Source organism: Cannabis sativa, chromosome 1 (genome assembly GCF_029168945.1).
Source record: "Cannabis sativa cultivar Pink pepper isolate KNU-18-1 chromosome 1, ASM2916894v1, whole genome shotgun sequence".
Lineage (NCBI taxonomy): Eukaryota > Viridiplantae > Streptophyta > Magnoliopsida > Rosales > Cannabaceae > Cannabis > Cannabis sativa.
Window position 1 is genome coordinate 69,582,453 of NC_083601.1, and position 14,273 is coordinate 69,596,725.

Genomic DNA, 14,273 nt, shown 5'->3' on the forward strand with positions numbered 1-14,273 from the left:
GTTGGAACCATTAGGTATGACTTCTCCTGATGAATTATTAGACAAGGTTTGCCACCTACCGCTAGGCCCACGAGTGGAACTCGTGACCAGGGATTGGGCGGTTGACCATTTGCAGTCTGGGAAGTATTCATCGCTGGATCTTTGTCCGTCTCACCCAGGGGAATGATATTCAGATGTTGCTGACCTACAGTTTGGTAGGCTTTTCGTATCAACACGGTAGCTTGTCGACTACGATTTTCAATCTCTGTATGATGAGCCCTTAATGCCTCCATCTCTCTATCTATCCACTCGGTAAACATACGCCTTTGTTCTTCGAATGCAAGATTTACCGCAGTGCGGAGTTCGTCCTAATCATGATGTAGGGTATTGTTATGACCCTGCATGAGTCCAAGAGCGTCATGGAGATTTTGTACCTCATTAGCATCTCCGATGGTCGTCTGGGTGTTGGTTCCAGGCGGAATAGTTGTGTTATGAATGCCCTGGTTGGGTGCGGAACTGTTATTCCCAGTCTCTTGCACACCATGCACGATTTCATCTATAGGAGTTACACAGTTATCCACGTTTGTCGGCTGTCCAGGATTGACAGCTGGCGGGACCCTTGTGTTTCCTGGGTGCTGCAATGCAGGATCCACCGTCTATGAATTTGTTGGATCAGTCAGGCCACTACGAGTCTGCACCATTGTATTTATGGTTAGATTTTGAATAAAGAGCAATTCTTGATTCTTCTCTCAATGAACGCACCAAAATGTTGACCTCGCTTTTAGCCAACGACAACGAGTCTGATTTAGTAAGAAATAAGTGATTTATAGCAATCTATATATAATAAAGCAATATAAAGACAAAAGAATTTTATGCAGGTTCAGCCCCGAGCAGTTCGGTAATAGTCTAATCCTTGTTACTTGTATTGACTTAAGAACAAGGAGAAATGTTCCTTTTCTTATAGCTCGTACAACAATATCTCTGAATATGTATTCTTAGATAATATCTTTAGGGTATAGTCTCGACTAAACTATTTGCGACCTTTTGCCCAGTGAACATGCATCGCTATTTATAGGGCTGTGAACTTGGAGAGGAAGTCCTTCCCCTCTCGTTACAGTGGATATAAGCAGAAAGATTACACAATCCATAAAGTATACACTGATGGTGGGATAAATGCGGAATACATTGATCGTGGGATTAATGCAGAATACACTGATCGTGGGATCGTGGGTATGCCATATCTCTGTAATCTGATCCCCAAGTAATAGGAATTTCGTTGATGACTCAATGCGAAAGCTGAATTCGCTAATTGTTGGTTGCTCTGCATTGATTGCTGAATGCTTTGCTCTAGGCATGCCGGCGAGGCATCGTGCTCGGATTGCACCCTCCGAGCAGATACTCCAAGTGGATTCCACGTGTCACCATTATGCGATGCCACGTCAAAGTGCAAAAATTGGGATAACAATAGTCATTGTTGCTAGCAACAATTATGTCATCTACATATATTAGAATAGCTAAAAAGATGGTGTTATTCTTTTGATGAGCAAAGAATTGTCAGAGAGAGACTGAGAGAAGCCATCTGAAATGAGGGTGTGACTAAGCTTACTAAAACATTGCCTCGAAGCCTGTTTAAGACCATAAATGCTTTTATTTAGTTTGCACACCGTGTTAAGAGGTGCTTTATATCTTGGGGGAATTTTCATCTATACTTGTTCATGGAGATCCCCATGAAAAAATTCATTGTTGATGTCTAATTGGTGTACATTCTAATTGTACATGGCTGGAAGAGCTAAAATTTTTTTGAGGGTGTTAAACTTTGCCACAGGGGCATATGTTTGGGAGTAATCAATGACATGCCTTTGAGTGTAGCCTTTGGCTACTAGGCGAGCTTTGAAGCTTTCAACAACCCTACTCTCATCATATTTAACTTTTTACACCCATTTGTAACCAATGGCTTTGTGGCCAGGTGGGAGCTTAGTGACAATCCAAGTATTGTTTCTTTTGAGGGCATCAGTTTCTTTATCTATTGGAAGAAGCCAATGTCGAAACTGAGATGCCTCAGCATAACTTTGAGGTTCAACTTTAGATTAGGCTGCAAGGACATCTGCTCTAAATTGAGGGTGTAATCTGTTGTAGGAAAGGAATGTCTTAATTGGATGAGCACTGGAAGATGGATGATAATAGATGTAGTCTGTTAGGTGCTTTGGTTTGTTCAAAACTATACCAGTTCTTATGGTTCGGGTGATGTTTGTTGTTGTGGGAGCTACTGTAGTCACATCCAAGTTGTTATTTTCTTGTTTAGAGGCTTCTGGTTTGGACGCTGAAGTGCCAGAATGAGGAGAAACAACTTTTTGTGGTGCTGATGTTGTACCAGGATTTGTAAAACTAGATTAGTTTTTCCTGGTGTGGAGGCTGCTGGTATGGGATCTAGTGTACCAGAACCAATGGAAGTTGGTTTATGTTGTTTGTTCTTTGATGCAGCAGGTGTGTAGTGGTGTGAGGTTGTTGCTGGTGGTAAACCAGACGGTGCTTGTGAGATATGCAAGGTTTTGTGAGCATGATTCTCTTGTTGTAAAACCTTGTTTGTAGGAAGAACAATGTCAGGTAACAAGTGACTTATTTCAGATGGAGGAGATGTTGAAAATAAGGGGAAAATATTTTCATAGAAGACAACATCTCTTGAAATATAAACTTGTTTAGTTTCAATATCAAGAAGTTGTTAGAAAACTAATAATAAACTAAAGATCAATTTGTATACAACATAGAACACAATAATAATATATAATAATTAGGTATGCGTACCTGATTGATCCATAGAAATTACCTCAATTCAATCCATAGCAATTACCTTAATTCAATAGTGCAATACTTCAAACTAAGCCTTCCTCCCTAGATCTCTAAATCAGAAGCAGTTTATTTATCTGATTATCAAAATGTATACAATTGTGATGAGACAATATGTATTGATAAAGTTAGGGAGAGGACTTAGCTACATAACCCTAGTTGGGCCTGCTCATCAAAGGCTTCAGTTAACTAGAAAAGCCCACACTTCTACTTCACGTAGACTTTATGTTGGGTTTAATGCCCTAAATAAAACTCCATTTCAATGTAATCCATTTTATTCAACATCAATAAAGAAACAGAAGTATTTTTCATTCATTTGTGTATGTTTTGGTTCACCTTATCAATTGCTTGTCTATTTGATTTATAAATTCATCTGAAACCCTTTTCACATACTTGATCCTGTTTATTGTGTTGTCAACATATTGGAAAGTAAACATGACTATGTGAATAAAGTTTCCTAGATTTATCAGACACAGGGTTTTACTGATATGATAATCTACAATAAAGTTTACTTGCATTTGGAGAAATGCTGTGTTCTTTCTAGAGCATTGGTTAAAGTAAAGTTCAGGTTGGATGCATGGAGTATGCATTGGAAGGGACCGATATTGAACTTTATCTTAGATTTATTAAACTTACCGTAATATCTATTCAAGTCGATATCGCCTAGTTGATCCTAGATCAAATGATCTTTATCCTGTTATGATTAGGCTCAATCTCAAAAGGCTATTCGTGTTCTTTGATTTGTTAGTTAAGCCTACTTTTGGGTCAGGGTGATACCTACACTTTGGGAACACGGTAGTGTAATTGAGTGGGAGCGCTAACATAAACATGGAATCTATAGCTTCTATCTGGCGAATAGTAAGTAAAGGATGATCTCCTTCAAGCTTGACCAAATAAAAAATAAATGGTGGAGTACTCATTTCACATAAGCTGAAATATCATTTATACGGGGTTAAGTGTTTTAAGGATAAAATACATTGTATGGTGTAACGGTAATCTAATCCCTTTACAGTGTACATCATTCATATAGAGGATCATTGATCAAATTAGGATTATAACAATGGATAACTAATGATGTGTCAATATGGTGGAACATATAGAGCATTCTATACACTGAGAGTGCAATTCTAAGTTCTATGCGTGGATTCAACGAAGAATAAATAAGTCAGTGAATTTAGGTTATAAATTCTTGATCTGCTTATTCGAAGCTCAGTTATATAGACCCATGGTCCCCCCACTAGTTGAGATAATATTGCTTGTAAGACTCATATAATTGGTTTTGATTAATCAATTATAATTCTCAAATTAGACTATGTCTATTTGTGAATTTTTCACTAAGTAAGGGCGAAATTGTAAAGAAAGAGTTTTAGGAGCATATTTGTTAATTATGATACTTTGTATGGATCAATTAATAAATATGATAAATGAAAATATTATTTAATAATTATTTATAGTTATTAAATAATTAGAATTGGCCTTTAAATGGTTGAATTTGAAAATTTGCATTTTTGAGAAAATGAGATGCAGAAATGATAAAACTGCAAAATTGCAAAAAGTGAGGCCCAAATCCATATTGCCTAGGCCGGCCACTTTTATAGGGTTTATCATCTAATATTTTCATTATTTTAATACCAAATAATTCAAACCTAACCCTAGTAGAATGATATAAATAGATAGTGAAGGCTTCAGAAAAAATTACACTTTTACTTCTGATTTCCTTCAGAGAAAAACATGAGCCCTCTCTCTCTATACGTAGCCGCCACCTTCTTCTCTTTCTTCTTCCTTGAAATTTTGAAACCTCTTAGTGATTAGAGTAGTGCTCACACACAGCAAGTGATACCTCAATCATAGTGAGGAAGATCATGAAGAAAGACATTCAACAAGAAGGAGTTTCAGCACTAAAGAAGGAGAGAAAGAGATCCAGGTTCAGATCTTAATAATACTCTGCGATAGAAAGGATACAAGGGTTAGAGATCTTAATGGAAGGAGACATTTAATTCCGCTGCACCCAATGTAAGGTATCTAATACTTTATATGTGTTTATTTCATAATCGTTTTAGAAGTTCATATTTAGGGTGTTAATCAACATACTTGTGAGTAGATCTAAGATCCTGGTAAAATAATTAACAAAAACTATCCTCAAAGCCATGGTAATTGATTTGCTTGCAAGAAATTTGGACTTAAAACGATTTGTTTGTGTTTTGGATGGTATCATGTTGTTTTGAGTGTTGTTTGATGATTGATTGATGTTTGTGAATTTTCGTGAAAAATAATTGAATATCTATTTCTGGAAGTATTTTTATTGGATAGTATGGAAAAAATTAAGCAATTTACTTTTTTATAGAATTCAATTTCGATTTAATTTGAATTAGTTATGATTTTTTGAAGTTTCGAAAAATATCAGGAATCGTGCATCATCACACGCGCGCGGACGAGGGGCAACCTTCGGACAACATGCTCACAGACAGGATTCTTGTTTGAAACCGAGCCTCGCGAATGCGGGGAGACTGCTAACAGCCTCCTGCGTCGAGGTTTCTCGGTCATGCATGCTGATGCGCGAGCGCGGACAGTATGCAATGCATACTGTCCCTACAGCTCGCAATTTTTTCGTTTTTCTTCGATTTTTCATGCTATTTCGTGGATTTAACTTCCGATTTTTTGTGTAGTTTTGTATTTAGACATTTACTATTCCTAATTCAATTCTAAATATCATAATTAAATTAATTAATTTTTTTTTAATTAATTCATGATATTAGTGTAATTTGAATTTGAAAATAGTAAATATCTATCTTTTTTGCTTAATTATCTATCTTATTTTTAAATTTGATTATATCTTATCTTATTTTTAAATTTAAGGTCAGATTTTAAATTTTAAATGAAATATTATTTTTTAAATAATTTGACCTTATTTAAAATAAGATAACTATAATCATGTAATTTTAAATAGAAATAAGATATTTTGCTAACTTTTAAATTTTGTATTTTATTTATTTAAATTAAATCATAAAATCTGAAAAAGATATTTATTTATCTTTTTTATTTTTATTGAATATTTAATTTATAAAATAACATTAAATTTTTAAAAGTAGTTAGCAAATTTTGAAATGATATTTAGGTTAGTTGAAACCTAATTTTTCAAAATTGTAGGTTTAATTTTAAATATTATTTTATTAATTTCGAAAATATATATATTTTATTATATTATTATTTTTTTCGAAAATAATTATTTTTTATTTAATTATTTTTCAAAATTTAATTATTTAAAATTAAATAAATCCTACATCCAACTATCTAGATAGCCTTGTTGCAGGAGTATGTGTTTTAGCTTGTTTGTAAGTTTTATAAAACCTATTATTGCTTGATTGCAAATAGCCATGGTTAACTTGTTGACAGATCCAATGATCTGAATTTAACTCATGGTTCCATTGGTCAAGTAAATAATTTGTAACACGTAAATTTTACAATCTTCTTTCATCTGTGTATGACCTAGCAACATGATAGGATCCATCCAAATGTGTGCCTGTGTGAGCCTATATGTTTAATTTTGTTATAGATGCATATAGGTTGTTGTTGCTAAATAAAATATCATAGTTTTTGATAGATTTTATTTAGGCCCATTTAGTTTTTGGGTATATTCAATTAATAACAGTTGTTCATTTTAAGGTTAAATTCCTCTCTTTTGGGCCTTGTGTGAGAGTTGGGAGCCATAGTAGTGGGTACGACATATTGAACCCAACCCCCCCCCTCACATGAACTACCCCAATTGTGAAGGCCCATTTGCCTGATTTGAATAACTGTACTAGGTTAATTAAATTAGTTTAACCTAATAAAATTGATTAACAACATAATTAATTTCATTTATTTTGAAATTAATTTAAGAAAACCATAGTTTAAAGAATTTTATTCTAAGCTAAACTATATGTATTTTGTTGTATTTAATTAAATATAGAATTATAACCTAATATAGAATTATTCTTTCTGAAGCTTAATTAAAATTTTTCATTAAATATTCCTATTTAAGTTGAAAATTAATTATCTCTAACTAATCAACTTAAATCTGAATATCTTTTGAATTTCAAATTTCAAAATTAAGTTGAGGAATTATAGGAATTGGTTATTAAGATTCTTTAGATATTTTTTTTTTTAAGTTGATATTTTTTGAAATATTAACTTAAAATGGAATATTTTCAAATTAAGTTGTTACAACTTAATTTTTGATATTTAGTTAAATTTAAATTTGAAAATATTTAAGTTCTAGATTTTTTCTAATACAACTTAAATTAGATATTTTTTCAAATTTTGTGGAAAAGATACTTAGTCAAATAAGATATTTTCTAGATTGTTATTTCTAGACTACTTATTATTTCTAATATTAAATAGGAAAATATTATACATTGTGAAATTAATTATTTAAATAATTAATTTTGGTACAGTTTATTTTAAGTATATTTTTTTTAGTATTAAACTAGAGATTAATAATTAAGCCTTCTCTACACTTAATTATTTATTTCTTGAATTTAATACATTTAATTAAATTGAAAATTAAATATCTAAGTTGATTTTCATCATGATACTTAAATATTTCTTTTTCATGACACTTAATTAAATAGAAAATTTTTAGTTGAAATTTATTTTTTAAACTAAATTTAAATAATTTTCAAAATATATTTTTTTTCTTTATTTTATTAATCAATTTTCGAAATTGCATTTCATAATGCAAGATGATTTTGAATTTATCTTGAAAAATAGATTAAGTTCTAAATTAATTATTTATTTTAATTAATTCTTAGACCAACTTAAATCAATGATTTTTTTCATTTATTGATTAATTTAAAATAAATGAATTAAAGTATATTATTAGAAATTGAATGAATTAGTTAAAGGAAAATTTAGATAGGTGATATTTTTGCTTGAAGTATTTTTCTAAGTAATTATTATTTAAGTATTTCGAAAATATAAAGCTTTTATACTTTCTTTTTCAAAATACAATAAATATATTCTCATGAAAATTTATTTTAAGTTGCAAATTAATTTTAATTAATACAACTTAAAAAATTTTCTTGATATTTATATATCAAAATTACTACTGAGATGGGAATAATTCAATTTATTTCAATCACCATCTAAGTATAATTTTATAAATATTAAATTAAATTCTAATTTAGAATTTTAATTCTAAATTCGATATTTAATGAATATATTTTATTATAAATAATAATGAAAATACATTTTAAAGAATGAGCGTTAAATTTATTATTAAGATATTCGATCTCCATTGTTGGTTTTACACAGCGTTTGTTTTAGTGAGTAATCCTCCCTAATGGAGGAACGTTCATTAGCAAGTTTGCACCGTTTAATCTCGAAAGATAAGTAGCTTTGTAAGTGTTTTATATGGTATGGATCACCCTAATGATGGCGACTGTATTTGACTTGCAAAATATGAAACAATGGTAGAAGCTCATAAGATAGAATAGCCTTGACTCTCGCCTGAACGGGACAACGCTGGATTCCAATCTTGATCGAATAAAAGGTTGCTAGAATGTTTAACATTTTAGATGAGCTGACAACTCTATTCAATGGATGGTAGCTTTGACTCTCGCCTAAACGGGACACTGATATCAGTTTGTTGAAAACCTTGGAAATTATTTAGGATTGTATGTTGTAGTATTTTCACTTGTCATTCCTACTTGCTATATGTTTAATAATTTCTGAATTGTGTATGAATTTATATTGAACCATGTTATTTTCTGTTATTAAATTGTAGTTTAATTTCGAATCTTCATTGTTGGTCTAACTTGGTTTGTTTTTCTAATGAGATAAATCCCTGATGGATTTTCACCATTAGACATACATAATAGTGTTAGACCTCGAAAGATAAATATTGTATATGCAACATCTAGCTGTTCATCAATAGATGACACCTTAGACTAGTATTTTTACAATATGAAACAAGAAGATTGTATAAATAAGATTACTTTGACTCTCGCTAATCGAAGCATCGTTGGATTCTTATTTATAAACGAAATTATCCTAATTCCTCTTAGCTTATTCATTTCGAATTAGCTTAATAACATATCATTGGATGAATGGTTTATAAATCATTTCATGTCATTCTATTTTCTCTTAAAAAAATTAAATGACGCATATGATTATAATCCCGAAATTCTATTCCAAAATGATATAAGTCCTCAATCTTAGAAATCTCCTACTTGTATGGGCAAATTTGACTTAGAGTTTAAATTAGTAGTGGTGGTCAATTACTCATTATATTTGGTATAAATTTAAGTCTTTGACTTTAATTTTAGATTCCAAACAGAAATTTTCTTATATTTCTAATTCCAGAATATAATACAGTTACACTTTCACAAGAGTTTAATAACCATTTTCTATCAATGGATTCAAAACTGTATATTAAAGTATGGAATATGAGTTTAATATTCTGTGACCAGGATCCACTTGCACTATTCTATGAACTCAGTGAAGTAACTAAACCTAAGTCATCAAAAAGACACAACCACATTTTTATTAATCTATGGCATTTGTATCTTGTTCATAGTGATTTTGACAAGATCAACCTCTGCAAAGAGTTAATATGCCTATATCCACTGAAAGTTGTTCATCTCATTCGTAGATGGATGTACATTCAGGGGTGGATATGAGTTTTTCTTCGTATTCTTAAAACGATCACTCTAGATTATACCTTATGCAAAGAAATTTGAAATGTTTGAAAAATTTCATAAATTTCTAACAATGGTTAAAACCATTAAGGTAAGTGTTTAAAGATCTTGTGAACTTATAGGGGTGGAGAAATAGTTAGTAGATATGCAATTCAAAGATCATTAAATTGATTTTTGAATTATATCCAAACTTACCTCCCCAGAAATTTCGATTTGCGTATTGATGATTAGTTACTAGTCGTTGCCTAAATCCTTCTACGGTAACACAATTTCAGAATGATGTAATGGTTGTATACTTAATGTAAATCATTACTAGATTCATTAATGACCTAATCAAAATCTTAAGAAAAGCTAGAACTATTAACCATGGTTTGTTAGCTATTCTAAGTGATTAGGGGTGGACAATCCCATAGTCAATAGATAAGAAAGTGTTTGTTTAAACAAATACTACTTTTCTAAGAAAATGACTAAGTCTGAAAATAAAGTAGTACATAAAGGACATATTTATTTCTTGATTCCAAAAGTGTTCTATCATCTTATTTGACATATGATGATCCCACTGCCTCTGTTGTCTTGTCACAACCAAAGAGGTTAATACCATTTAGTTTTCTTAGACATAATTCACGATACCTTGTCGTAGTGGGAGAGTTTCTAGGAACTCACCTTCTTATGACTTGGAAGACACTAGTGATTAAAATCCATTGTGAGTTTAAACAAGTAATGGATTGTCAAGATAAGAAACTAAGAAGAAAGCCAAGAGAACTATAGTTTGATCCATTCACATGGAGTAACCTAAAGTTTTCTATTACAAGGACATAAAAGGAAATTTTTGTGAATAAGTCTATTCAATGGACTTAACAAAACTTCCTCTTCCTAGTACTATAGGTTTGAGTTTATCTAAACCTATGGCTTGTGGTATACATGGTAATTACTTACTCTAATGCAAGCAACTTACTTTAGTAAGATGCTGAAGCATTTTCTTTCTAATGGCAATCTATAGAAGCTTCTCGACTTCTAGGCATAGATTTTATTTATCTAAGGAAAAGTCTCAACTATTCCAGAAAAGACAAAGTCATGAAAAAATTTCTTAAATCAACAGTGAGAGGTCTCAGATATGCTTTAGTATGCCTTAGACCAGACACCTGCTGTTGAGTGGGAGTAATGAGTAGGTATAAGATTAATCCAGGAGAAGAACATTGGAAGACAATCAAGTAAATCTTAAGATTAAGAAGAAGAACTATATGTTAGTCTATAAGGGTGTATTTAAAACTCTTAGACTACACCACATCAGATTTCGAGATTTGCCTTTGTGCTAGAAAATCTTTCTGATAAGATGGTGATTACTCTGGGGGTGGAATAATGATTTTGGAGAAGTGTAAAAAAACCTATCTGAATGTTAGAATTTATTTTACCAGGATCTTAGATCTACTCACAAGTATGTTTATTAACACCCTAAATATGAACCTTCTAAAACGATGAAATAAACACGTATAAAGTTTAAGAAACCTTACATTGGATGCAGCGGAATTAAATGACTCCTTCCGTTCAGATCTCTAACCCTTGTATCCTTTGTTAATGATCTTTCTTCACGATCTTCCTCACTATGATTGAGGTATTGCTTGCTGTGTGTGGGCACTAGTCTAATCACTAAGGTAAGTTCGAAATATGAAGGAAGAAGAGAGAGAGAGGGTGGCAGCCAAGGAAGAGAGAGAAGGCTCAGGTTTTTCTGATTCAGAAGTGTAATTTTCCTGAAGCCTTCACTATCTATTTATAGCATTCTACTAGGGTTAGGTTTGAATTATTTGGCATTAAAATAATGAAAATATCAGTTTAAAATGCCTACAAAAGTGGCCGGCCATGGCTTGGTGGATTTGGGCCTTGCTTTTTGCAATTTTGCAATTTAAACACTTTTGTATCTGATTTTCTCAAAAATGCCAATTTTCTAATTCAACCATTTAAATGCCAATTCTAACTATTTAATAACTATAAATAATTATTAAATAATATTGTCATTTATCATATTTATTAATTGAACCATACAAAGTATCATAATTAACAAGTATGCCCCTATTAACTCTTTCTTTACAAATTCGCCCTTACTTAGTGAAAATTTCACAAATAGACATAGTCTAATTTGTGAATTATAATTGATTAATCAAAACCAATTACACGAGTCTTACAAACAATATTATCTCAACTAGTGCGGGCACCATGGGTCTATATAACCGAGCTTCCAATAAGTAGATCAATAATTTAGCACTAAAATTCACTAACTTATTAATTCTTCGTTGAATCCACGCATAGAACTTAGAATTACACTCTCAGTATATAGAATGCTCTATATGTTCCACCATATATACGCATCATTAGTTATCCATTGTTATAATCCTAATGTGATCAATGATCCTCTATATGAATGATCTACACTGTAAAGGGATTAGATTACCGTAACACCCTACTATGTATTTTATCCTTAAAACACTTGACCCCGTATAAATGATATTTCAGCTTATGTGAAATGAGTACTCCACCATTTATGTTCATTTGGTCAAGCTCGAAGGAGATCATCCTTTGCTTACTATTCACCAGATAGAAGCTATAGATTCCATGTTTATGCTAGCGCTCCCACTCAATTGCACTACCGTGTTCCCAAAATGTACGTATCACCCTGACCTAAAAGTAAGCTTAACTAACAAATCAAAGCACACGAATAGCCTTTCAAGATTGAGCCTAATCATAACAGGATTAAGAACATTTGATCTAGGATCAACTTGGCGATATTGACTTGAATAGATTTTACGGTAAATTTAATTAAATCTAAGTCAAAGTTCAATATCGGTCCCTTCCAATGCATACTCCATGCATCCAACCTGAGCTTTACTTTAACCAATGTTCTAGAAAGAACATAGCATTTCTCCAAATGCAAGTATACTCTTGTTGTAGATTATCATATCAGTAAAACCCTCTGTCTGATAAATCTAGGAAACTTTATTCACATAGTCATGTTTACTTTCCAATGTGATGACAGCACAATAAACATGATCAAGTATGTGGAAAGGGTTTAAGATGAATTTATAAATCAAATAGACAAGCAATTGATAAAGTGAACGAAAACATACACAAATGAATGAAAAATACTTCTGTTTCTTTATTGATGTTGAATAAAATAGATTACATTGAAATGGAGTTTTATTTAGGGCATAAAACCTAACAAAATCCCACTTGCACTAATATAAAACTAATTAGTACATATAAATTCATCCTGAATTCTGACGGTGCTTTTCAAAGGCTGTCACGGCAAGGACTTTGGTAAATGGATCAGCTAGGTTATCCTCTGTGTCAACTTTCTCAACTAGTACATCCCCTCTTGCCACGTATTCTCTGATAATGTGATACTTCCTTTCAATGTGTTTGCTTCTCTTGTGGCCTCGAGGTTCTTTACTGTTTGCTATTGCTCCATTGTTATCACAAAGTAAGACCAGAGGCTTTTCCATTCCAGGAACAACACCTATACTGGTGAAGAACTTTCTCAACCAGACAAGTTCTTTAGCAGCTTCGGCTTCTGCTATGTATTCAGCTTCCATAGTTGAGTCAGATATCACGGTTTGTTTAGCACTTCTCCAAACCACTGCTCCACCCCCAAGAGTAAACACCATCCCAGATGTAGATTTACTGTCTTCAAGACTTGCCTGGAAATCTGAATCAATGTAGCCTATGGGATTTAAAGCACCACCCTTGTAGACTAACACAAGATTCCTTGTACTCTTCAAGTATTTCAGAATATACTTAACTGCATTCCAATGTTCATGTCCTGGATTAGACTGATACCTGCTCACGTTTCCAACAGCATAACAGATGTCAGGCCTAGTGCATAACATTGCATACATTAGACTTCCAACTGCAGAGGCATAGGGAATTTTCGCCATGTCCTCTATCTCTTGAGGATCAGTCGGTGACTGTCCCTTAGATAGACGAATACCATATCTAGAAGGCATGTTTGCCCCATTGGTGTTGTTCATGGAGAATCTCTCTAAGACTTTGTCTATGTAAGTTGTTTGAGAGAGAGCAAGAGATCTGTTCTTCCGGTTTCTAATAATCTGAATACCAAGAACATAGGCTGCTTCACCCAAATCTTTCATATCGAATTGAGTGTTGAGCCATTCCTTGATGTGAGTCATTTTCTTGACATTGTTTCCAATAATCAAAATGTCATCAACATAAAGGACCAGGAATACTACTATTTGGTCTTCCTTGAGTTGGTAAACACAAGGTTCATCTTCATTCTGAAGAAAGCCGTAGGTCTTGATGATTTCATCAAACCTTTTGTTCTATGAGCGAGAAGCTTGCTTAAGTCCATAGATAGACTTGTTTAATTTGCAAACTTTCTTTTCCTGCCCAGGAAGAACATAACCTTCTGGTTGCTCCATATAGATGGTTTCTTCAAGTACCCCATTAAGGAAGGCAATCTTGACATCCATTTGCCAGATTTCATAATCGAAAGCAGCAGCTATGGAGAGAAGAATTCGGATGGATTTGAGCATGGCAACAGGACTAAAAGTTTCCTCATAGTCCACGCCTTCTCTTTGGGTATAATCCTTGGCTACAAGTTTAGCTTTAAAAGTTTCGACTTCGCCTCCAGCTCCTCTTTTCTTCTTGTAAACCCACTTGCATCCTATCGGATTATAGTCGTCAAGTGCGTCTACATTTTCCCAGACTTTGTTCTTTTTCATAGAATCCATTTCTCAATCCATGCCGGCCGACCATCGTTTCCGT

General features: G+C 32.6%; 1 protein-coding gene across 1 annotated transcript; it reads right to left on the reverse strand.

The window, feature by feature from the left end:
* Positions 1-2,251: 2,251 nt before the first annotated feature.
* On the reverse strand, positions 2,252-13,426 carry LOC133035677 (secreted RxLR effector protein 161-like). The gene is made up of 2 exons (XM_061111768.1): positions 12,950-13,426; positions 2,252-2,557 (listed from the first exon to the last, which is right to left on the reverse strand). The coding sequence occupies exons 1-2, from the start codon at positions 13,424-13,426 to the stop codon at positions 2,252-2,254; spliced, it is 783 nt and encodes a 260-aa protein (XP_060967751.1).
* Between the last annotated feature and the right edge of the window lie 847 nt (positions 13,427-14,273).